The 21,574-nt window shown below is 66.3% G+C and overlaps 1 protein-coding gene across 2 annotated transcripts in view; it reads right to left on the bottom strand.

Annotated features, from left to right (window-relative positions):
• Nucleotides 1-293: 293 nt before the first annotated feature.
• The window catches only part of ADGRB1 (adhesion G protein-coupled receptor B1), a 69,012-nt gene continuing 47,731 nt past the window's right edge, over nt 294-21,574 (bottom strand). Inside the window, exons 19-30 of one of the 2 annotated variants that reach the window (XM_040261669.1) lie at nt 20,088-20,190; nt 19,342-19,492; nt 18,823-18,892; nt 17,202-17,268; nt 14,782-14,867; nt 10,081-10,252; nt 7,093-7,188; nt 5,562-5,601; nt 2,949-3,652; nt 1,954-1,989; nt 1,666-1,770; nt 294-1,089 (exon numbers count right to left, since the gene is read on the bottom strand). In XM_040261669.1, coding sequence (XP_040117603.1) covers nt 892-1,089; nt 1,666-1,770; nt 1,954-1,989; nt 2,949-3,652; nt 5,562-5,601; nt 7,093-7,188; nt 10,081-10,252; nt 14,782-14,867; nt 17,202-17,268; nt 18,823-18,892; nt 19,342-19,492; nt 20,088-20,190 — 1,828 coding nt within the window. In that variant the 3' untranslated portion in view covers nt 294-891. Of the gene's footprint in view, nt 1,090-1,665; nt 1,771-1,953; nt 1,990-2,948; nt 3,653-5,546; nt 5,602-7,092; nt 7,189-10,080; nt 10,253-14,781; nt 14,868-17,201; nt 17,269-18,822; nt 18,893-19,341; nt 19,493-20,087; nt 20,191-21,574 lie in introns of both variants that reach the window. The other variant, XM_040261668.1, reaches the window with a different exon arrangement.

Below are 21,574 nucleotides of genomic sequence, written 5' to 3' on the forward strand. Positions count from 1 at the left end.
AGGGTGAGTGGATTGGCCACCCCCACAACCACAGCCCCTCATGTGTCCTGCCAGCTCCCTGTGGAGGCTCAGGCTGCCCCCTGCTGGAAGCACAGGAGAAAGGCAGGACCCGCAGTGTCCACTCGCTCAGCCAGCCTTTCAGAGCTCAGGCTGAGAAGCAGGTGGGTGCGAGCCCCAGGCCTCCTCAGCCCTCCCCGCCCAGGTGGAGGGCCACCGAGGTTGGTGAAGACCACTGCCAGCCCACCAAGATCCCGGTGTGTGTGCTTCACAGAGGAGAGACACGCAGAAAGAACTTGGGTTTTTAATTCTTTTTATTGAAGAAAAGAAAAGGAGAGAAAAAATAGATTCCCCACCCCTGTTTCTTCCCGGAGTGGGCTTCTGCTCCTGGCCCTGGGTGGCGTAGGGGAGAGGGCTGTGCTCTCCGCCTGGGTCTGGGGAGGGGCACCCAGGCCCTGGAAGGGGTTGTGGGAGGGGGGCTGGCTGCTTCCGAGGGGTGGGGGTGTCTAAAAAACGGTGCCAGGCTGGCCGGGCCAAGCAGGCTGGTCCTCTGCTGCAGCAGCTCAGGCGGGCATCCCTGGGGACGCTGGCCACGCCCGGCCTGGCCGTTGTCCGCGGCTGTCTGCCCGCCCACCAGGGCTGGGCCCGAGGAGGGCAGAGTCTGAGGCACCTTCGGCCTCCGGAGCCCTGTGCCCACGGGGGCCGCTGTCTCCTGTCCCGTCTGGCTCTGGTCCCAGCACTGCGGGCCTCTGCCTGGCCGCCGTCCGAGCGCCCTGAGGCTGGGGCGCGGGTCTCGCCCGCTGCCCACGAGCGTGTCTGTGCCCGTCCTGCGGCAGGAGCGGGCAGAGCAGCGTCCCTCGTCCGTGGCCCGGTGCGTGGCCGCCGCCCGCACGCTCAGACCTCGGTCTGGAGGTCGATGATGTCCTGGCCCACCAGCGGGATGGTGGCGCCCGACTTCTCCCACTCCACACTCCGCAGCTCCAGTGGGGACGGCGGGAGCGGCTCCAACTCCTTCTTTACCCAGGCAGGCGGCCCGTGCGCTTTCCGGAGGCTCTCCCAGGGCCGCTTGTTGGGCGTCTGCTGCTTTTCTGGCTGCTGGCCGGTGGGCAGTGGACGGGTGGGGGCCCAGTCGGAGAGACGCAGAGCAGACAGGGAGTAGAGAAAAGGAGGCAGGCCATGAGGAAGGGGCCGGGCAGGAAGGTGCAGGAAGCAGAGAGACCCAAGCACAGGGTGGGGAGCCCGGGAGCAGAGCCTTTCCGACCGCACAAAGACGGCGACCCCCACCACTGAGTAAAGGGTGTGGGAGTGGTTTGCCAGGAAGGACAGTCCGAGGCCCCTGCCCACTCAGGACCCCTCCCTTGGCTGCTGCCTGGCACTGGGAGGCAGCCTTGTTCAGGCTCGCCCAGGATAGGGTCAGCCTGGCATGCTGTCTACCCTTCCAGCCTGCCCCTGAACAGACCCATCCACCCGCCCTGTCCCTCCAGGGTCTAGCAAGAGCTGGGCCACGCCAATCCTGGGGAAAGGTTGAATGAATGAATGAAGTAGGACCAGAGGAAGGAGATAAGGGCTTACCTAACGGCTCATAGCCCCGTCCACGCCCGGCCCACGCCCCTGCCCCACTCTCGGCTCCGTCCCCCAAAGCCCCGCCCCAGCCCCCGTCCTCCAGACCTTGCTGTCTGGGCCCAGCACGTCCTTGTCCTTCTCTGCGTGCTGTAACTTCCGGTTCAGGTCCTGGAACATGTCCTGGTGCCGCTTCCGTGTGTGCATGATTTTCTGCAGGGGGCAGGGAGGCAGCGAGCCCTGAGCCAGCAAAGGGGCTGCCCTGGCCCCGCCTGGGCAGGCTCCTGGGGACTGGGCGCCCGATGGGGGGGAGGGGGGCGGTCCTTCTGCCCAGCCCCTCCCCACCTGCTGTAAGGCCTGGGCTGGGTGAGTGGGACAGGGTACACCAGGACCCACCTCAAAGTCCAGTTCCGCATACCGTGATTTCCGCCGCTGTGGGGAGAAGGGGTTGGTGTACACTGGCAAGCATACCCTCAGATCCCCTAAACACGAGCTCCTGCCAGAGGGTGAGGGAGGCCAGGGACACCCTGCCCCGGCCCACCCTTGTTCCCAGCCGAGCCCCGGCGGACACACCTCCGACTGCACTGAAGCTATGGCTCTCAGTATCCCGGGCCCTTAGAGGCTACTCTGCCTGGAGACACCTGGCAACCAGGGCTGGGCAAGGGTGTCCAGCTCAGGCAGCCCAGGACACGCTCCCAGGGACAAGGAGACTGCGACACAGGGTCGTAGCACTTCTGGCCGGCCACACAACTGGAACCCCGGGGCTGAATCATCCAAGGCACGCGCCAGGAGGTGGGAGCCCAGACTGCAGAGGGCAGGGCTCCCCGAGGGTGCTGGGCCTGGCTGGCTCCCCCGCAACCCTGAGCCTTTGTCCTACAGGCTGAGCAGGGCTTGGGGGTCACCTCCAGGTCTCAGGCTGGCCTAAGGTGGGGCGTGCTGCTCAACCACAAAGGGGCTGGACTCTGTCCAGGCTGAGGGCTCCTGAGCCCTATGCAATCAGCGAGACCACCATCGAGGGCAACCACCTGACTAGTCGTGTCTTTGGCACAGACAGGATCATGTCAGCCCGGCAGGTCCCGGGAGCAGGGCTGGAGGGAGGCAGATGCTGCCATCCCCAGATGGGGCCCTGACACATGCCAGGCGGGCCAGGGGGAGGCAAGCTTGCCCCAGCCCAGGCCTGGGGTTCCCAACCTGCCAACCGGGCTCATTCCCACAGAGGAGATGCTGGCCTCCTGGCTTTCCAGGCCTGGGCTCCCTGAGGCTGGCTGCCACCCCACCTGGACGCCCCACACCCCCAGCTGAGCCGTCGCCTAAACCCACAGGGCCGACACACCCGTGCCTTTCCCGCTACGTTCCCCTTGTCCTGGGAGCAGTTCCCTGGACCCCCTTACCTCCAGGGAGCTCACGGACAGCGTGGAGACGTTCTCCGTCTTCGTCCCGGGACCCGTGCTGGGCCCCTGGTGGGCAGCGGGCTCTCCGGGCTCCCCCAGGCTGGGGGGTGCCGGCTCCAGGGGGGGCGGTGGGGGCAGGGGCTGCTGGGGCGGCGGGGGTGGCGGGGGCGGGGGTGGCGGGGGCTGGGTTGGGGGCGGCTCGGGGGGCCCTCCGCTGGGGGGCTGGCGGGAGGGCGGGCTGCGGGCCGGGAGCCCCGCGTCAGGCGCCATGCTGAGGTGGATGAGGCGGGTCTGGGGCATCTGGTCAATGTGGATGCTGTACTTGGGCTCCTCCGGGGGCTTGGGCCGCAGTGTGGCCGTGGCCGTGGGCAGGATCACGTAGCTTGTGTCCAGGGCTTTCTCCTGGGCCCGGCTCAGCTCCGAGTCCAGCTTCTTGAAGATGTCCCCGTCACCGACGAACGACGACTTGGGCACCCTGTCCTTCTTGAGGGTCAGCGAGTGGTTGGGGAAGTCGGGCAGGGGCCCGCCGGGGCAGCGGGGTGAGCCGTGCAGGTGCAGCTTGGACACGTTGGCCGGCAGGCTGTTGAAGTTGGAGGGCGCCTTGGCGTGGGCCAGCTTTAGCTTCTCCTCCTCTGGCAGCGATGGCCGTTTGAGCGTGCCCGTGATGGTGGCTGTGCGGCAGGCTGCGATGTCCTTGTTCAGCACTATGGGGACAGACAAGGGGGTCAGGGTGGCCGAGGAGGGTGGCGCCGGGCCTCCTGGGTCTCAGCTGCTGACTGATCTGGGCACTTGCCGGCCTTGTGTTTGGCGCTGCAGCAGCTCGCGCGCCCGTGTGCCTTCGGTGGAGGCTGGCATGCAGGGGCGCCCCCCCGCAGAGCACAGAAGACCACCACCCACAGCAGCTGGCAGGCGTGTGGGGGCAGCCTGTGCTGCCTGGCAGCATAGCACACAGCCCCACTGCGGGTGGGACCACACACCGGCCTCTCTGCTGTGCAGCTGCAGGACCAGGCTGCCTTGACCTCCACCCAGATCTGGGCCACAGCGTCCCCACCACCTGCCTCGTCCCTGCCGCTCAGCTCGGCCTCCACCAGCCCACGGAAAATGCAAAGCGACAGGCAGCGCTGCCCATAGCCCACTGAGGCCCAGTCCTAGGGAAACCTGCTCTGGAGGTAGCGCCCCTCCCCCGCCGCCCCCCCAACACTAACACTGGCGGTGGACAGACGCCTATGTCACACCCTGGCTCGTTAGCTGCTTCCTGCTTCCTCTTTCTCTAAGCCGCCCAGACCAGTGGGCACTAGCCCACCTTGATCCTCCTCCTTGTCCTCTCCAACAGCCAGAGTCCCAGGCCCCTTCTGTTCTCCACCCCCTAAGCGCCAACACCAACACCCAGTTTGCAGTCCTGCTCTGCCCCTGCTCCTCACGGCCCAACTAACCTACCAACTTTCCTGCCAAACCTGCTCCCTGCCACTTGTCTCAGGTTCATGGTCGGGAAAGGCCCCCTCGCTGCCTCTCCCGTGCGTGTCCCTACCCTCTGGCTGTCCACCTGGAGCCTGGGTCTAGCCCCATGGGCCTCCCCTGCACAGATTCCCTGCAGGCTTCCTGGGCACTTGCTGGGGCCCCCATCTGCCCTGTGCCGGCCTGGGCGGGCCCCTGTGCCCTGGCCACTGGCTCCTCTCGAGGAAACAGGCCAGGCTGGGCCAGATTACCAATGACAAACAAATTGGACGCTCACAGAGGCCAGCTCCACACAGGACCAGGCCCAAGACCCCAAATGCTCTCAACTCTTGGGGTCACCTCCCAGGGAGGTTGGCACATGAGACGAAAATGGAGCAGGAACCAAGCCAGAGGTCACCTCCTCCAGGAAGCCTTCCTGGTGTCCTTCTGGCAGCACCTGGCACCACCCACCCAGGCCTGGCCCCGCCCCTCCCCAGGGCCATCTCTAGAAAAGATGCTCCCAGACGTCTGATGGGTCAGAGAGGACAGAACCAGCTGGTCCTGTGAGGCTCTGACACCTGGCTCACAATACCACAACACCTGGACAGCTTCCTTTCATTGGGCAAACGATTCTGTTTTTGCACTTGCTTCCTGGAAGCTCATCACCTGCCTAAGCCTCACTGCTCCCAGTGACGTCCCCCTAACCTGGAAGCTCAGCCAGCCTCGCCTCTGTGGATAGACTAACAGTGAAAAGAATGAGAGCCACGGAAGGGAGGCCTGCGAGGGGGCAGGAGGTGGGCCACTCTGGGCCTCACAGAGCTGGCTCGGCCACACTCCCCATAGGAGGGACAGAGGGCTGAGGATGGGGGCACGCCGAGGGCGAGGAGCCGGCCAGGCTGGGGTCGGGGGAGCCCCAGAAGGTGCTCTCCAGTGCTGAGGGCTCCCTGAGCACGGACGCCCCTCCCCTGCTGGGCCTGAGCCTCAGGACGGCTCTCTGAGCCCGCCGCTTCTGTCCCCGGGACCCTGCGGGCAGCCTCGGGGGAGTGGCCAGGGGATGGGGGCCTGGAGATGGTTGGTGGTTGTGAGATGAGGACAGACAGCAGACAGACGCACAGAGAAAAGAAGAAACAGTGGGCCCAGGCCAGGCCCACCTGTCGCTCTCACCTGTCAGGCGCTCACCTGATCTACAGGCCAGATCCACGTCCTTCTCAAAGTCGGTCTACAAGACAGAGATGGGCAGAGTGAGGGCCTGAGGGCGGGCACGGCAGGGCAGGGCAGGGCTGGGCTGGGCTGCTGCCCCGGTGCCATGCTGCGTGCAGGCCGGGAAGGAGGGCCGCCCCAGAGCTGCAGCCACACCTGAGTGGCGTGTGTGATGCTGTGCGTGTGCACGTGTGTGCAAGCTCCAGAGTGCCAAGGGTGTCCACAGGCTCCAGGGTGCCCGTGGCTGATGTGCTGACACAGAGCGAGCCTGTGTGCCCCTGCGGGCCCACGTGTGTGCAGTTGTGTGCCCGCGCGCCTGTGTGCGAACCCCCGGCACACATGAGCGCTCTCCCTTTCTGGGCATCTGTGATTAGGAACGGCTCGCTCACGCCCTGGGCCTCCGGTCTGTCCAGAGGGATGGGACACACGGAGGGTCCCATAGCAGAACCCCTGCTGCCCACCCACTCGTGTGTCAGGAAGGGGCCTACCCCCATCACCCCTATGGCCCCCACCACAGCCGTCAGGACGAGGAAGTGGAGGCCAGCTGGCCGGGAACAGGCACAGTGGGGTCAGGGCACAGGCGTTCATGCCACGGTGGGACTCACTGCCCCTGCAGCAGCTCGCCCTGCGTGCCTCGCCTCCCAGGCTAGGAGGTGGGAGAGGCAGAGGTGGGTGGTCCCCACCCTTCCCCCAGGGAGCTCCCCAGTTGGGGAACCCAGCTCGGGCCACCCAGGCAGGGCAGTGGCATTCTCCCAGGCCTTGGGGCCCCGGGGGATAGCAGGGCCCTTAGTTAAGACTAGAAGTTCCTTCCTGGCAAATGGGGAGGCCAAGTTGTCAGAAAGATCACAGGGTCTTTGCCCAGAGGTCAGAGGCCAGGAGAAGTGTCAGGGGATCTGGGACCTGGCTTCAGCCCACCCTGGGCCCCTGCCTCACCCTTGAAAATGCCTCCCTGAGCCCGGCCGCCAGCTTCTGCCAAGGCCCTGCCTGTGAAGTGGCCAGCACCCCAAAGACTGAACGAGCACTTCCCACCTGCTGGGGGCACCCAGCGGGCAGCAGGGACCAAATGACAACGTGGAGAATTCACCCAGGACGTTACCAGGGTCTGAATAGGCGGCTTGGTGGGGCTCAGGGAAGGCTCCCTGGAAGAGGCGACGGCTGCAAAGTGGGCAGCAGGGGTAGGCAGGGGTGTGCGGTGCCTGAGATTGCACGGTGCGTGTGACATGAGAGGAGTGAGGAGTCAGGCCCTTAAGGGACGTGTGAGCACAAGCTCACGGCGGGGCAGGGGTGGGGGCGCGGAAGGCGTGCAGACAGAGGGCACGGCTGGCGCCAGAGGATGAGCCCGGGGCGGACACTGGCCCCGCCCAGCTCCCTCATCCCTTGACCCTGGCCATGCCCCCGGTCTGCGGGTTTCACCTCGACGAGACCCCAGCCTCAAACTGGGCTCGGAGGTCCTCCTATCAGGCTGCTGGGGCCGAGCAGGGGCTGTCTGTGTCCCGGCCCCAAGCCCTACCATGAGCTGGGCGTGGCCGTTCTGGAAGGAGCCCCCTGAGTCCCCGTTGCCCTCCTCCTGGCGGTCCACCACGCGGCACTTCACAGCGTCCTGGACCTGCGGATGGAGAGCAGAGGCAGTCAACGGCCAGCTATGCCCCCAGCGCCAGGAAGGCGGGTTCGAGTCCAGCAGGCAGGATCTTGGTGGAGGTGGGCCTATCGCGGGCCACACGGACCCACGTGCCACAGTGGGAGTTGGTGGGGGGCACTCACAGGGGCACCCGCTTGTCTGTGTGCCAGAGTGGGGCACGGCGTGCGGAGCAGCTTCAACAGCAGCCGGCCAGGGCCTGGCCTCTGCTCTGACCTCTGAGATCTCCTCTATGCCTGTCTTGGGGTGAAAACTCAAAAAACACGGCACTCTGGGCCCCTGAGAACACGCCGCAAGCTCTCCTGGCTGGAATCTGTGGGTAAGAGCCCACCACCGCTGGCCTGAGTCGGCTGGTGTCCAAATGTGTCCTGAGTCACTGTGGCCGGCACATCCCTGAATGTCTGGGGCTAGCTGGGATCAGGCCCTCGTTCCCTTATCACCAAGAACAGAGCGCTCCGTGGAAGGGGTGAACCATCATGGCCTCGGGCTCTTCAGAGGGGAGAGAGAGGGTGGCTGCGAGCGAGGGGCCGGGGAGCAGGTAGCAAGGAGCTGGGGAGCAGGAAGCAGCCAGAGGAGGAGGAGACCCAATTAGCCGTGGACACTGCTGGTCTGTGCGAGTGGGAGCCACGGCCGCCACCTCCACCTGCTGCAGACAGCACCAGGCGCGGGGACAGCAGTGAGCAGAGGGCCCGTCCTCAGGGCACTGACACTTCAGAGGCCACAAGGGGGCGCACAGGGAATAAATGAAGGTGCAGGAAGCTAAAGCACGGAGAGTGGGGTGGGCTATGGACGGAAGGCTGCCTGGAGGAGGTGTCCTGCGTTACGGTGGGGCGAGCCGGGAGGAGGGCTCCCAGACGCCGACCCAGCACACATTCAAGAACCTGTGCCCAGTGACCCCGGCCACCGAGCCTGTGCTACTGTGAGGACTGGGAGAGCCCAATGCACATGGCCACCCGGACGGTCAGGGTCTTGCTGGCCCCAGGGCCGTAGACACTCGGAGCACACTCCCAGTCTCACCCTCGCTGAGTGGCCAACAAACATCCGCTCGGCCCTGCTGCATGCCCAGCGGGGCAGGCCTAGCCCAGGAGGCGGCGGACTCGAGGGTGCGGAGGACACGCTGTCCCCTGGCACGGACGGCCGCGGGCTCCCCATGTCTCGTGTCCTCGCGCCGCGACCGACTCCACGCGGGGATCCTGTTTGTGCCTGTCAGGACGTCCTGTGCCCACGGGGCCGGCGTCTGAGTGCCCCTCCTTGCCCGTCCTCCCCAGCACAGCTGAGCGGGCTCAGGTGGCCGGGCCCCTCCCACGGGACCCTGGAGCTCACTGAGGGCGGGGCAGGCCGGCCCACGGGTCCTCCGGCCCAGCCCTGCAGGCGCGCGTTGGGGCTTCCGAGCCCACCATCTAATGTCCCTAGGGGCAGCCCGGAGCTCCAGACAGCCGAGTCCATGCCAGCCCCCATGAGCCCGCCCTCGGCGCGGCCGGCCCTCCACAGGACGCCTGTCACCTGAACCCACCTCTGACTTCCACCCCCACCCCTTGGGACATAGCCTCTGCTCCTCCATCTTCCGAGCGCTTCCGTCTCTACTCAACATCTCTGCCACCCACAGGCTCTCTTCCTGACTTAGGACGCCACTCTGTCATTGCTGCCCATCTTGTTTTGCAGACGGTGAGGCGGCTGAGGGCCACGAGCCCGGGCCACCGCAGCCTCAGTCCGTCCAAGGTGAGTGGGCATGAGCTACTCTGGGGGCTATCCCGAGGCTCCTTAATGCGCATGTGTGGGGGGCCAGGCCCAAGCGGGTGCTGGGCTGGGGGAGCGAGGTTCTCTCTGCAGGGCGTCACTGTAGGTCCCTAGGGTCACCTCCGCCTGGGCCGTCTCTGGCTAGAGCACGGGCGGGCCCCGCCTGTCTCGGGGGAGGCTCTCCCTGGGCCCTCAGGACTAGAGGGCGGACATACGGGACCGGCTGGATGTCTGTAGGTGGTGGGGGGACCACTCCCTTGGCAGAAATGTCGGGGCTTCGTGCTGCTGTCTTTCCTGCAGCAGGAGCCCCTGGAGAGGGGCATCCCTGTCTTCCCCAGGTGTGAGCAGGGCAGGGGGTGGGCTTGGCTGTCCCCGCCAGGGCGGCCCCATCTTCAGCTGTGCAGAGCCCTGGCATCCACGCCCAGAGGAGAAGCTCTAGGCAGGGAGGCTGGGTGGGCCGCGCCAGCTCGGCAGGCAGAAGACAGATCACCCCTCAGGGTCTCAGGACATCCCAGCACCGAGGGACACTCCGGCCTAGCCTCCTGGGCTGCCCAGCGCGCTCACTGTCCTCCGCGAGACCCTGGGGTGGGCTCTAGTCCAGCAACGTCTGATGCTGGTGTGTCACACTCCCGCCCCCCAGGATAAGGGCATGTCCCCTCCGTCGCTGCTACCATCCAGGAGATGGTCAGGCCAGGGTTTGGTTAAAACCTTCTCCTATACCTTCCGGAGAAGCCCAGAAAATGCCACAACGGGAGTCCCAGCTGCCCCGGGAGCCATTCCTGCCTCTGGGCCCCCACCAGCTGGAGTGCAAGCCCCGCCTCGGCTGGAGCCAGCACAGGGCACCGGAGCGCCTTCTACGCCTTCTACGAGAAGCTGTCGTGTTGACTGAGCCTGGCTGCGTGCTGGGCCCAAGTCCAGCCTCTCGAAAGAGTCAGGGCCCAGGAAGCTGCCCCTCCCCCACTTCCTGCCTCCTTCCAGAACCTTCCGGCCGCGGGGAGGTGGTTGCCCAGTGCCCAGTGCCAGGCTGACTGCTCATCTCCAGCCTGGAGGGCAGTGCGGGCCCGTGGCCTGCTGCGAGGCCCAGGGAGGAAGGGCGCCCCCCTGCCCGCCCGCCTGCCAGCCCACCTCCCTCCGCAGGATACAGTGCACCATCACGATGACGAAGCCCTCCAGTGAGTCGAAGACAGCGAAGAGGATCTGGAAGAGGGCGGACCTGCGGTCGGTGACGGCGAGCACAGCGGACATCCAGGTCAGCGCCAGCAGCGGCAGCACCACGCAGGAGCTCCATAGCGAGGCCCTGCGGACACGGTGGGCGTCAGGGCCGCCCTGGAGCCCCGGGGGCAGGCCGGGCCACCTCCCTTCCCGGGCAGGTCCCGCCGCGCCCTCTCCCCCAACCGGAGAAACCCGCCCCCACCCAGCCCGGCTGCCTCCTCTCCTGGGGAGCCGACTTTGCCAGCAACACCCCCAGCTGGGGGCTCGCGGGGCAGCTGGGGACTCAGGATGGGAGTCCCAAGCGGCTGGGCGGCAGTGAGGGCTGGGGGGATGGGTCTCTGGAAGATGCAGGTGCTTGACCGTCCCGGAGGCCCCAGGAGGGAGACACGCGCGCTGCAGGGAGGGGTGAGCTGGGGGAGGAGGGGTCTGGTCCAGCCCCAGCCAGAGGCCCAGGGCCAGGACTGCAGGAGGGCTGCAGGGGAGGGCGTCTGGCCAGGCCTCTGAGCACTGAACAGAGAGACAGGGTTGGGGTCAGCAGGGTCGGGGGCGGGGGGACCAGAGGACCCCTCGGGGAGAAGGAAGGAGCGGACCTGAGAGAAAAGGAGACAGACGACAGACAGACAGGGCCGTATGGGGAAGGGACGGGACAGACAGACAGGAACAGAAACGACAGGCGCGGCCCCTCTCGGAGGGCCCTGCTCTGCCCTCCCCAGGGGAGCAGCTGCCCTGCTCCAAAGCCTTCGCCCGTTCCTCCAGGAAGTCCTCCAGGAGCACCTCCGAGGCAGGCATCACTCTCTGCACCACCATGAGCTACACGGGAGGTTACTCTGGGCTGTCTCCTTGTCCTCACAGTGGGGACACTGTGAGTCAACAGGCTGTGTGGGGACAGAAAGCGCGCCAGCGTGATCCTGGGGGGCAGTGTGAGGAAACCTGCCTGACACCCTGTCCCCGCCGCTACTGCCACTCTCAGGGCCGCCGGGCCCGAGGACCGCAGCCAGAGTGGGCTCTGCCCCTGGGCCAGTGACTGCCCACAGGGGCTCTGGCGGGACCCTCTCCCCAGGAGCAGGTGGGGCAGGACCGCGGGTGGCCACCGGCGGGAGCTGGTGGGAGAAAGGTTGGGGTCCCCTTAGGTCCCCGAGCCCCAAGCCGGCGGGGCCTCCAGTCGGCATGGTGAGATCCGCCACCAAGGCCGCGCCACCCCTGCAACGGACCACCCGTGAGGGGCCCAGCCCCGCGGGAAAACTGCCCTCATTGACCTTGACAGGGCAAGCCAGCCACACCTGCCTCCCCGGGCCTCCACGTCCTCCCCCCGCCCTGCCCGGCCGTCTCCAGGGCCCGGGTCCCCACTTCAGGGTCAGCCCTGTGTCTCCTCCCAGGGGAGCCCCTAAGGCCACCCCGGGGACAGCCCCCCACCCTGGGGCACATTCCCTGGGCACGGTGGGCCTCCAGAACTAGACCTGGCCTCTCTTGTCGCCTCACAGGCCTCCCAGACCACTGGCGCTGAGAACAAGGGGGCCAGGCAGAATCCCCCGGGCCGGGGACCTGCACCGCAGGCTGAGTACCCTCTACGCCTGCCTGCCATGCCCACACCTGGCCTGGCGCCTCAGAGCCCACAACAGGGCCCTGTCCCGGCCTGGGCCTGTCTCCCCCCAGGGTGGGCAGAGCCCCGCGGTCTGCCTCCTCTCTTCCATGGCAGGCCCTCTTGAGCCGGACCCTGGGCCCAGCCACCCCCTCATGGTCTGAGCAAGAGGGCCCGGGCCTACCCCACCGAAACGCCTCATCCTGCTGTGAGTCGTTGTCCCCCGGGCCTGACACCTGGCGCTGACAGCCAGGTGCTGCAGCCGGCTGGCAGATGGCCGGGGCCTGGGGACCCGTAAATTACTCAAATGCCTGCAATTCATCCTCTACAGCTTCTGAAGCGTTTCTGCCTTGCAGCGGGGGACAGGGGCGGGGGTGTGCAGGTCCAGGCGTGACCTCTGGGCAGGAGGAGGGGCAGGTGCATAGCCACCCCCATGGGAAAGTCAGATGCCCCTGGGGGAGGGGTCTGGGCGTGAATGGGGCTGGGCAGGCCCACTGCCACTGACCTCCCGTGCGACCTGCCCAGTACATCCCCCAGGGGTCCGGGGACAGCCTCTCAGCACAGCCCGAGTCACAGCTGAGGCCGTCCCCCACCCCATGGGCCTGCCTGCCTGCGGAACAACAGAGAGGCTTAGCTGAGCCCCAGGTGTCCAGGCTGTGGACCCTAGCACGGAGGAGCAGCCCGTCCCCTCTAGAAGACACTGCGTCTCCACCCTGAGTGTCCGGAGGCCAAGTGGGCTCTCCCCCAGGAGGGTCCCGGGGACCTCTGTCTCTGGGGACCAGACGACCAGATGCTCCTGGGTCATCTAATCCCCCAGGCTACACTTTCCTTGTTCTGCTCACGCACCTGGAGGCAGCCGGGGTCAGCGAACAGGCCAGCTGCCCCAACACACCCAATTTCCACAGGTGTAGCAGCCTCTCAAACTTATACTGCGACTCTCGACCAACACACCCACATTCTGCCACACTCACAGGGAACACGGTGACCCTAGCATGACCACACCCTGACGACGGTGTTCTCGCAGCCAGAGGCCCAGCCCGACTCCCTGCCCTCGGGCCCGGCTGGTTCCGAGGCCATGGAGGATGGAAGGGAGAAGACGGGCCGGGCAGGGACCGCGGGACCACAGCGTGAGGAGACCGGGGGGGATGCCGAGGCCCAGAGGGGACAGCAGAGACGACGTGAAGGACAGAGAAAGCGTTAACACGAACGAGATGTGACCGCGGGGCGCAGAGCCCGCGGGTGCGCGAGGGGCGGCACTAACATAGCGTGACTGGCAGCTTCGGAGGTGGCGTCGGCCTCAGAGGGCTGCACACTCGGCACATTTTGGGGGGCGCCCGAGGGGGGCCCGGGGCAGCTAACTGCAGGTGAAATTAACAGACTGAAACCAGAGCAAAACAGTTCTCGCAGAAGCAGGCAGGGGGAACGGGAGGGGTGTAGCCCCAAAACTAACCAGAGGGCGTCCAGCCTGAGCCTCCCCAGGTAGGGGGACGGGGTCCAGTGGGTGAGGCTCCAGGGCAGGGGTGAGGATGGGGGCCAGGGGTCCCTGGGTCTCTTTCCACCTGGGGTCCTGGACCTGCTAGGTGTCAGGGAGAGCCGAGTGCGGGCTCTGAGGCTGGGTGCGGCTGACCGCAGGGCAGGGCCACCTGGGCCCGTGTACACCCACGTTCAGCACAGCGTGATGCGAGCCGCTCACATTCACACCAAGAAGCGGGACACCTGGATGAGGCCACAGTCTCCGCCCTCGGGTCCCCCACATCTGGCAGGACCAGGTGCTGCCCCAGCCGGAGAGGGAGGGATTCATTTGCTCGATGGTCCCGGGGGGCACCTATGAGCTACCTGGGCAGCGCCCCCCTGGCCAGCACTAAGCGTGAGGGGTGCTCGCCCACAGGCGAGTCCAGCTGGGCTTTCGAGCCCTGGCACCGCTGCAACGGAGGAAGGCCCGACGGGGCAGGCAGCCTGACCTGACTCCAGCCCCGCTCCACCCGCCCCCTGCCCCCTGCCCCCACCCCCACCTCAGCTTCAGTCTGCGCTGCTGTGAGACAGGAGCAGGACTGCAGACCTTGCCTCACACGTCACTGCAGGAAACCAAGAAGACAGCGCCACAGGGCGGTCGGGCCCAGCCTCGCTGCCGCCCTGAGCCCGTGCTATGCCCCGAGCCGTGCGACCTGCCGTTCCCGGAGCACGTGTGGCTGACGCTGTGCTCTGGGACAAGCCTGCCAGCCCCCGCTTCGCAGACTCAGAGCAGAGGCCCAGGCAGTGCAGGGCCCAGGCCGTGCAGGGCCCAGGCCCACAGCCAGGCCGGCGGCTCCCGGACCCCGCGGGCCATCCAGGGTCACACGCCTCTCCCAGAGCAGGCTTCTAACCGGGACAGAGCCCGCCAGGGGCCCATGGGAAGGGCTCCTGAAGCTCTGCTCACAGGGAACGCAAGAGCAGGACGAGGCCAGAGAGAGAGAGAGAGAGATGGAGACCAGGCAGGACCGGCACAAAAGGGCGTGGGGAGGGGCGTGAATCCCCGCAGACACCAGCCAGGATAGAGGTGAGGTGAGGAGGGCTTGGCGCTGGGGCGGGACAGGCCCCGTCCGCCATCCCAGGGGGCTCCCGGCCCCCACAGCTGGAGGAGCATCGCCCCACCCTCATGTGCCTCTGTTCAGGTTGGGCACTGCAGCCCCTGGGCACCCCCCACCCAAGTGCCGTGGACCTGTCCAGGAGCCGCCCTCTCGGGGCTGGCTCCCCAGGCAGGAGGAGCATCCCGCCTGGCCCCGCACCCTCCCCGTGCTGAAGGCACTGCAAACATGGGGCGCTGTGCCAGTTCAGGGCCGGCCGACCACAGAGGGGTGGGGAGAGGCCGGGCACACCGCCCTCCACCCTGTGGGCCTGGGGTCTTGAGAAGCAGTTGGTTTCACGGCCTCTGAAAACCTGTGAAGCCCCTGCTCTGTCAGGGACTCCATGCCTCTATCTCCCGACCTGCTTGGTGGGGGCGGGGGCTGTGGGTCATCCCAACTCAAGGGGGTCACGGTGCGGCTGGCCGTTCCTACCCTGCCCGCTCCTTCAGCTTCTTGTCCGTGATGCCGTCCTTGGACACGAGCTTGTTGAACACCAGGATCCCAATGACCATGTTCACCTGCAGAGCGGGAGGAAGTGGATGGGGGATGGGGGGTGCCCGCAGGGGTACTGGGGCCGGCCCCCCAGCCCCGGGCAGCATGGGGCTTCGCACGGCCTCCCTTGGGTGAGGAGAGGAGCTCCTGGGAGGATGCAGAGCCTCCAGGGAGGATGCAAAGGGGAGGGGGGCGCTGCCAGCTCCACCCAAACTCTGGTCCCTTTGCCTTGTCATCCCTTCCTGGAGCCCCAGTCCCTAGCAGGGGTTCTCCACACCACATGGTCCCGCCAGACCCCCAAACCTGTGACGGGTCCCCAGGCCCATTGCCACCCCTCCTGGGATCAACAGCAGTTTGTGAAGCCAGGATTCCATTTGGGATGGAGTCCAGAGGTCAGGCTGGGGTCGGAGCGAATCGGCCCCTGCCCAGAGAGATCAAGCACATGAGCAGGCTGGCTGTAAGGCCCCGCGGGGCACCTGTCCTGCGCAGACGGCAGAAGGGCCCGCAGGTGACCACCAGTCCAGTTGCTGCCACGCCCAGGCTCACCCTGTGCCCCCATCCTTAGCGTCCTGGCAACTCGTGTGCGTCCCACGAACGAGCTCGCCTAGCTCGAGCCTGACCTGACGCCGTCTCGGGACATCCCATCCTGGCTCTGTCTGGGGCCACATTGCTCTCCACACCGGGCAGTCCTTCAGAGACCTTAACTCAGGACCACCGCCCCACAGGTCTCCTCTGAACCTGCTACCACTGGGCGCCTGCCCCGGGAAATGCTTCTGGAGCCGAGGCGAGTTGGGCTACTGCTTACACTGCCGCCCGCGAGAGACAGGCTGTCCCTAGCGTCCCCATTGGCCACCAGGCCCTGGTCTCCCCTCTCCCCGAAATGCCCTCCCTTCAGACTTCCACTCTGCAGAGGCTGCTTGACCCCTCACCAGGTTCCTGTGTCTCAGGGACCCTGGGACTCCGGGGGTCCCTGGACCCATGACCATAGGCCCAGAGGTCTGGGAAGGCTGACTCCCTGGGACCCCCCTCAGCTCCAAGCGCTCATGGCCGCACACACAGCTGCAGGCCTGACCCTGCCTCCCGTCCTCTGGCTGAGAGCGGCTTTCCTGGGTGACCTCGTTTTCTGCTGTGGCTTGGGGCGGGGTGGGGGGCAGGACACCAGTGGCCACCACCCTGCCTGCAGCGGCTCTGTGTCCTCCTTTACCTGCCTGTGCCTGGGCTACATGTGAAAAAGACCCTCAGGCTGGGAAAGACTGAAGGCAGGAGAAAAAGGGGACAACCAAAGATGAAATGGTTGGGTGGCATCACCAATCAATGGACATAAGTTTGAGCACACTCTGGGAGATAGTGAAGGACAGGGAAGGCTGGCGTGCTGCAGTCCATACGGGGTCGCAAAGAGTCGGACACGTGTGAGCAACCGAACAACCAGCCTGTGCTACAGGAGGGGCCACAGGCAGCAGTGCACACCAGGATCATCACGCCTGCCCTCCCTGCACTGCAGGAAGGGACGCGGGGGACTCCTGCCTCTGACACCCGCCCTCCTCGGGCCCTTAGGAGGCCCAGCCCATTGCCTAGTGGCATTGAAATGCAGAGCATGTGGCCTCCCTCCCTACCAGTCTTCTAGACTAAAGGAGCAGGCTGGCTGGGGCTGGGGGCAGGGGCCTGGGGGCCACCCACGGATCCTGCCTACCAGCTCCGTCTGCCCGCTGGCTCCCCCATCTCCCATCCCTTGCAGGCTCAGCCTCCTTTGGGTGCCCTGGGCCTCACTTTCCTCTCCAAGTCCAGTCTGTGCCCCCAGTCTGGCTCAGGTCTGACAACGAGGCAGCGAGGCCCAGCCCGGGGAGCAGGACCCTGCAGAGCGATGCCCTTTCCTGGGGGCAGGCGGGAGAGGAGGGCGAGATGGACTCAGATCTCCAGCCTCTCCCTGCTCACCGGTGACCTGGGAAAGGTAACCCTGTGTGCCTGGGGCATGGGAGGGGAACCACAGAAAGTGCTGGGGGGCGCGGGGGCAAGGGAAGGGGCTTCCTTCCTCTAGTGAATGACCAGTTGAGGAAAAAAAACCCTGGTGTGGTCGCATCTCTGCTGGCCTGGTCGTCCGTCTGCCCACCGTCCCCTCATGGTCACTCACTCAAACCCGCACAGGCCTCCCGACAGGTACACGGCCACTGCACAGCCACCAAGCAAGCTGCACCCAGAGACACAGGAGGCTGCTGGCCCAGCCTCTGCACCCCTGCTGCTCTGTGGGCCCTACCGGCCCCTGCTGACTGAGGCGACCCTGATGGGGAAGCAGACGCAACTGGAGGCCTGGCCCGAGGGAAGGCGAGGGGCTCAGCCCGGGCCAGAGGGGCGGGGGTCCCTACCAGCACAACAGCCGCGGCCGGTCCCACGAAGGCGTAGAGCAGTCCTCCCTCCAGGGAGAGCCAGCAGCTGGGAAGGGAGGCAGGCTGGTTAGTGGCCAGACATGACCCCACCCAGGCACAGGCTGGGCACCACCAGCTTCCAGGTGGGCAGTTGCAAAGCCCAGAAGAGGCAGGAACGAGGATGCTGCACGTGATTAATTCTTTGGCTTTGCAACTCGAGGGAGCCCCCAGGCGGCGGACAGGTGAAATTCACGGGTGGAATCGGTCCAGAGCAGAGGGTGCCCCTCCCCCGACTCTCCCCCAGGCCTGGGCTCCCCACCTCGCCCTGCAGACCCTCCCCAACCTCATGTGCCGGCCCTTTCTCTTGGCATCATGCTAAAATATTAGGCTGGGCCCCTGGCCTGGAGTTCTGCCTGCCCACTTAACCCAGGCAGGCCCCAAGGCCTCAGCATCAAGCCTCCTGCTCACGGGAGGACCTGAGCCCTCCTCGCCACCACACCTACTTCCCCAAGTCTCCTGGACACCAGCCGGGGGGGGCCCAGGAGCCCTGAGCCCAGGGAGGGCTGCTCTTCTTCCCTCATGTTCTGTTTCACCTGCCCTGAGCTTCCATGCTACCTGCCAAACACAGTCATCTTCATCCTTCAGAACCCCACTGCAACATCCCACCTCTGATTTGTCCCCAAGCTGGATAGACTGGTGTTCCTTCCTCTCAGCTGTGGGGTCAGTGTCCATGTGTCCTTCCCGGTACTCACAGCCCCCAACCCCGCCAGGGTCCTCAGTCAAGTGCAGGGGATGCCTGCCCCAGGGCCTGGTTACGTCCCGGCCTCCTGGGCTCCCCAGGGAGCCGGGCCTATGCAGCCCCTCCTCCTGCCTCTCACTGCCTTCTTCTTCCCCACATCCATAGCCATGGCCTCCCAGACCTCAGTTCTTCGCCCCACACCCTAGGAAGCCACACGGCATCCTGGTTTGGCATTCAAGGCCCCTGGACCTGGGCCGGCTGAGCCTTCAAGGCCTTAGTGACTTCATCCATGAGACAGCCCCACCACATTCCACCCTGTGTCTCCCCCCGCCCACCCCCAGGGGCCGTGTGCTGTGCTGAGTCGCTCAGTCGTATCCGACTCATTGCGAACCATGGACTGTAGCCAACCAGGCTCCCCTGCCCATGGGATTCTCCAAGAATACTGGAATGGGTTGTCATGCCCTTCTCCAGAAGATCTTCCCAACCCAGGGATCGAACCCAGGTCTCATGCATTGCAGGCGGATTCTTTATCATCTGAGCCACAAGGCAAGCCGCAGGGGTGGTACAGACTCCTGAAGACCTGGACCCTTTGTCATGCAGACGGGAACCGGAGCTCTGAGAGGCTAAGCAGCTGAGGACACGGGGGCTCCTACCGCCCGGGGCCTGTTTCTCTCGAGCCTGCTGCCCACCACCAAGAGGAGCCGGCGGACGGGGGGCAGAGGGCTACCCTCAGGCCTCCAGTTCCCAGGGCCCCTGCTCTCGCCAGGCCTCAGCATTCTCAGCTTTGAGACGGGTGCCCAGCCAGCCCTCACCTTCCAGGGTGGTGGGAGGGGCTGGGGGAGCCGTGCGGCCTCCACCATGTCCCACCCCGCCCCAACTCACTAGTTCATGGTGCTGTACCCTCTGGCCTTGGTAAATCCCACGGAAATAGCCACGACCAGCGCAGGGAGCCCTAGGGGAAGAGCAGAAAGAAAAGGTGTCGGGCCGACCCCACTGTCTAAGGCCCAGCTCTGCAGATGGGGGAGGGGAGGGGACGAGGCGCCTCTGAAGCCCCTGAACAGAGGGTGACACTGAGCACGTGAGAGAGGGGACACGAGGTGGACAAGGACGAGAACGCACAGAAACGGGTGAGGGCTGCCAGGCCAGCAAGTAAAACAGGGTGCCCAGCCACCTCTGGACTTCACGTAAGGAAGGAAACACTTCCCGTCCTAAGTTTATCCCAGATGTCAGCTGGGATATACTCATACCACCAGGTTATTCCTCACCTGGCACTCAGACAGAGCCAGGTGACCCCCTGGAGGCGGAGGCTGGAGGGGCCACTGGAGGAGGAGGGTGAGGGTACGGAGAGCGGGGACGAGGAGGGGGCCGGGTTGGGGCACCCCACCGCCCCGCAGCGCTCACCCCAGCCCAGGCACAGGAAGCGCTTGCGGACGAGGCGGTTCCGCAGGCGGCCCGTCACAGCCATGTAGGACTGCCAGGCCTCGGTCAATACCCAGCAGAAGGAGGACAGGAAGAAAAAGTGCAGGAAGGCGGCCACCAGCGTGCACACGGCCTGCGAGGGTGGGCGGGTGGGCAGGTGCTGGCTCACTGGCCCCGCACCCACGCAGCAACCTGGTTGAGGCCCCAGGCAGGACGCCACCCAGGGTCCACCCGCCCCACCGCCGGAGACAGGCTGTGCGCAGAGGCCCTGGGTCGTGTTTGCACGACCCCACTCCCAAGCTGCCAGGGACTGACACCCCTCTCCCTGGCTTCCCCACCCACTCGCAGATGCCTCAGAGGTCGTGGAAGCCCACCCAGGAGCCCCAGCCCGAGCCCACTCGCTCATCAGCTGGCCACTCTGAGACCACACCACAAGGCACAGACAGGCTTGGGGGGCCTGGGACTGACGCTGGGCCAGCATGCTGGAGCTTGAGCTGGTCATCTCAGAGCGTCAGTCCCACTGGAGACTCTAGACACCCAGTCCCCACTCCTGGCCAAGTGACAGCCCCTCCAGGCTGAGCCGTAGGGCTGCCGAAGCCAAAATAGTGAGGGGTCTGCAGGGCTCTGCCCCCGCCTCAAGCGCTCCAGGGCCCGGGGCCCTGCCGCAGAGCCTCCCCATCACCGCTGAGAGCAACCTCCCCGCCCGGGGCGCAGAGGAGGCCACTCACCTTGTTGCGGGTCTGGGTCTGCCCGATGAGGATGAGCGCATTGGAGGAGATGATGGACAGGCAGAAGTTGATGAGGATGACGGAGCGCTCTGAGCGGATGTACCTGTGGGCAAGGGCAGGTGGCGTGCTCCATGCCCAGCAGGTCCTCAGCTCCTCAGGAGCTGGGTGCCGCGGCCACGAAGGCCGGGCCGCCTCCTCCCTGCAGGGCCCTGGCCTCCATCGCACCCACACTGCTCTTCACGTCACCAAGTCGGCAGGGGCCAGGGGGTCCTGACCACCTCACACACGGAAAGAGGTGCTTTGCAAACCACAGTGGTCGCAGGGGAGGGTCTGGGCCAGGGGGCCAAGCAGGCCCACAGGGAGTCAGGGCAGACGTCCGAGGAGGGGCTGCTGGGAGGGGCACCGGGTATTTCAGGGTCACTGGTGCCTCCGCCCTTGGGCAGGATGGGGCGGGGGCAGGGCAGGAAGGCACTCCTCTCCCCCTCCACCCCGTGACTGCATCGACCCCTCATCGCGGGCCTCGGCTGCAGTCACGCTGCCCTTGGAGCCAACACACTGGGGATCAGGCTGGACCCAGCGGGTGGGGCAACCTTGGCTTGACCCTCGGTGACCCACGGTCCCAACCCCTGGCCCTCGGGGCCCACTGGGAAGGGAGTCTGTGCACACACGCCCCCATCCCAGGGCTGCTGATGGCTGGATGGGGTCGCCCCCACACTGTCCCACCCCCTGGGGACCAAGGGACCAACACCAGGCAGACAGCACCCAGGCACGGGGGTCCGTGGTGGAGAGGGCTTGAGGCCTGGGGCAGGAGACTGGCAGAGGCTCCCACTGGACACGTGAACCCAGGCTCTGGGAGTGGCCTGGCACATCCAGGTGATGACAACCACATTCACGGAAGTCGGGGTCTCGGGGCCCAGCAGTCACGGGACAGGGTGCTCAGTTGGGTGGGTCCCACTCAGAGGGTGGGAGGGAGCAGGGAGCCTTCTGTGAGAGGCCTGTGGGCACCAGGCCGGGCAGGAGCAGGAAGGCCTGGCCGCCTGGGCTGCCCCTACATCCCCCTGCTGCCTACTAGCATCCAGGGGGCTGCATTCGGGATGGCTGGGGGGTGATGATAGAGGTGATGGATGGTCCCAACTGGGAAGGTGAGAGGGAAGGACGGCTCTGGGCTCCCAGCCCACGGCTGCCCCGATGGGAGAAGGGGTAAGGCGGCCCCAGCCACCCTTCCTGGGGACCGCCCCTGCACGAGGCACAGTCACCCTTCCTGGGGACAGTCTGCACCGCTCCACCCCTACCTGCAGGGGGTGCTACCTCCCCGATGGGAGGACGAGTGAGGCAACTACAGTCACCCCTCCCTGGGGACCGCCTACCCCCCATCCCTCCCATGGAGGGCAGTCACTCCTCCCGGGGACCACCCACCATGGGGCACAGTCACCCCTTCTGGGGACCGCCCCCGTGGTCACCCCTCCCGGGGACCAACCCCCATGGGG

Source organism: Oryx dammah, unplaced genomic scaffold (genome assembly GCF_014754425.2).
Source record: "Oryx dammah isolate SB20612 unplaced genomic scaffold, SCBI_Odam_1.1 HiC_scaffold_19, whole genome shotgun sequence".
Lineage (NCBI taxonomy): Eukaryota > Metazoa > Chordata > Mammalia > Artiodactyla > Bovidae > Oryx > Oryx dammah.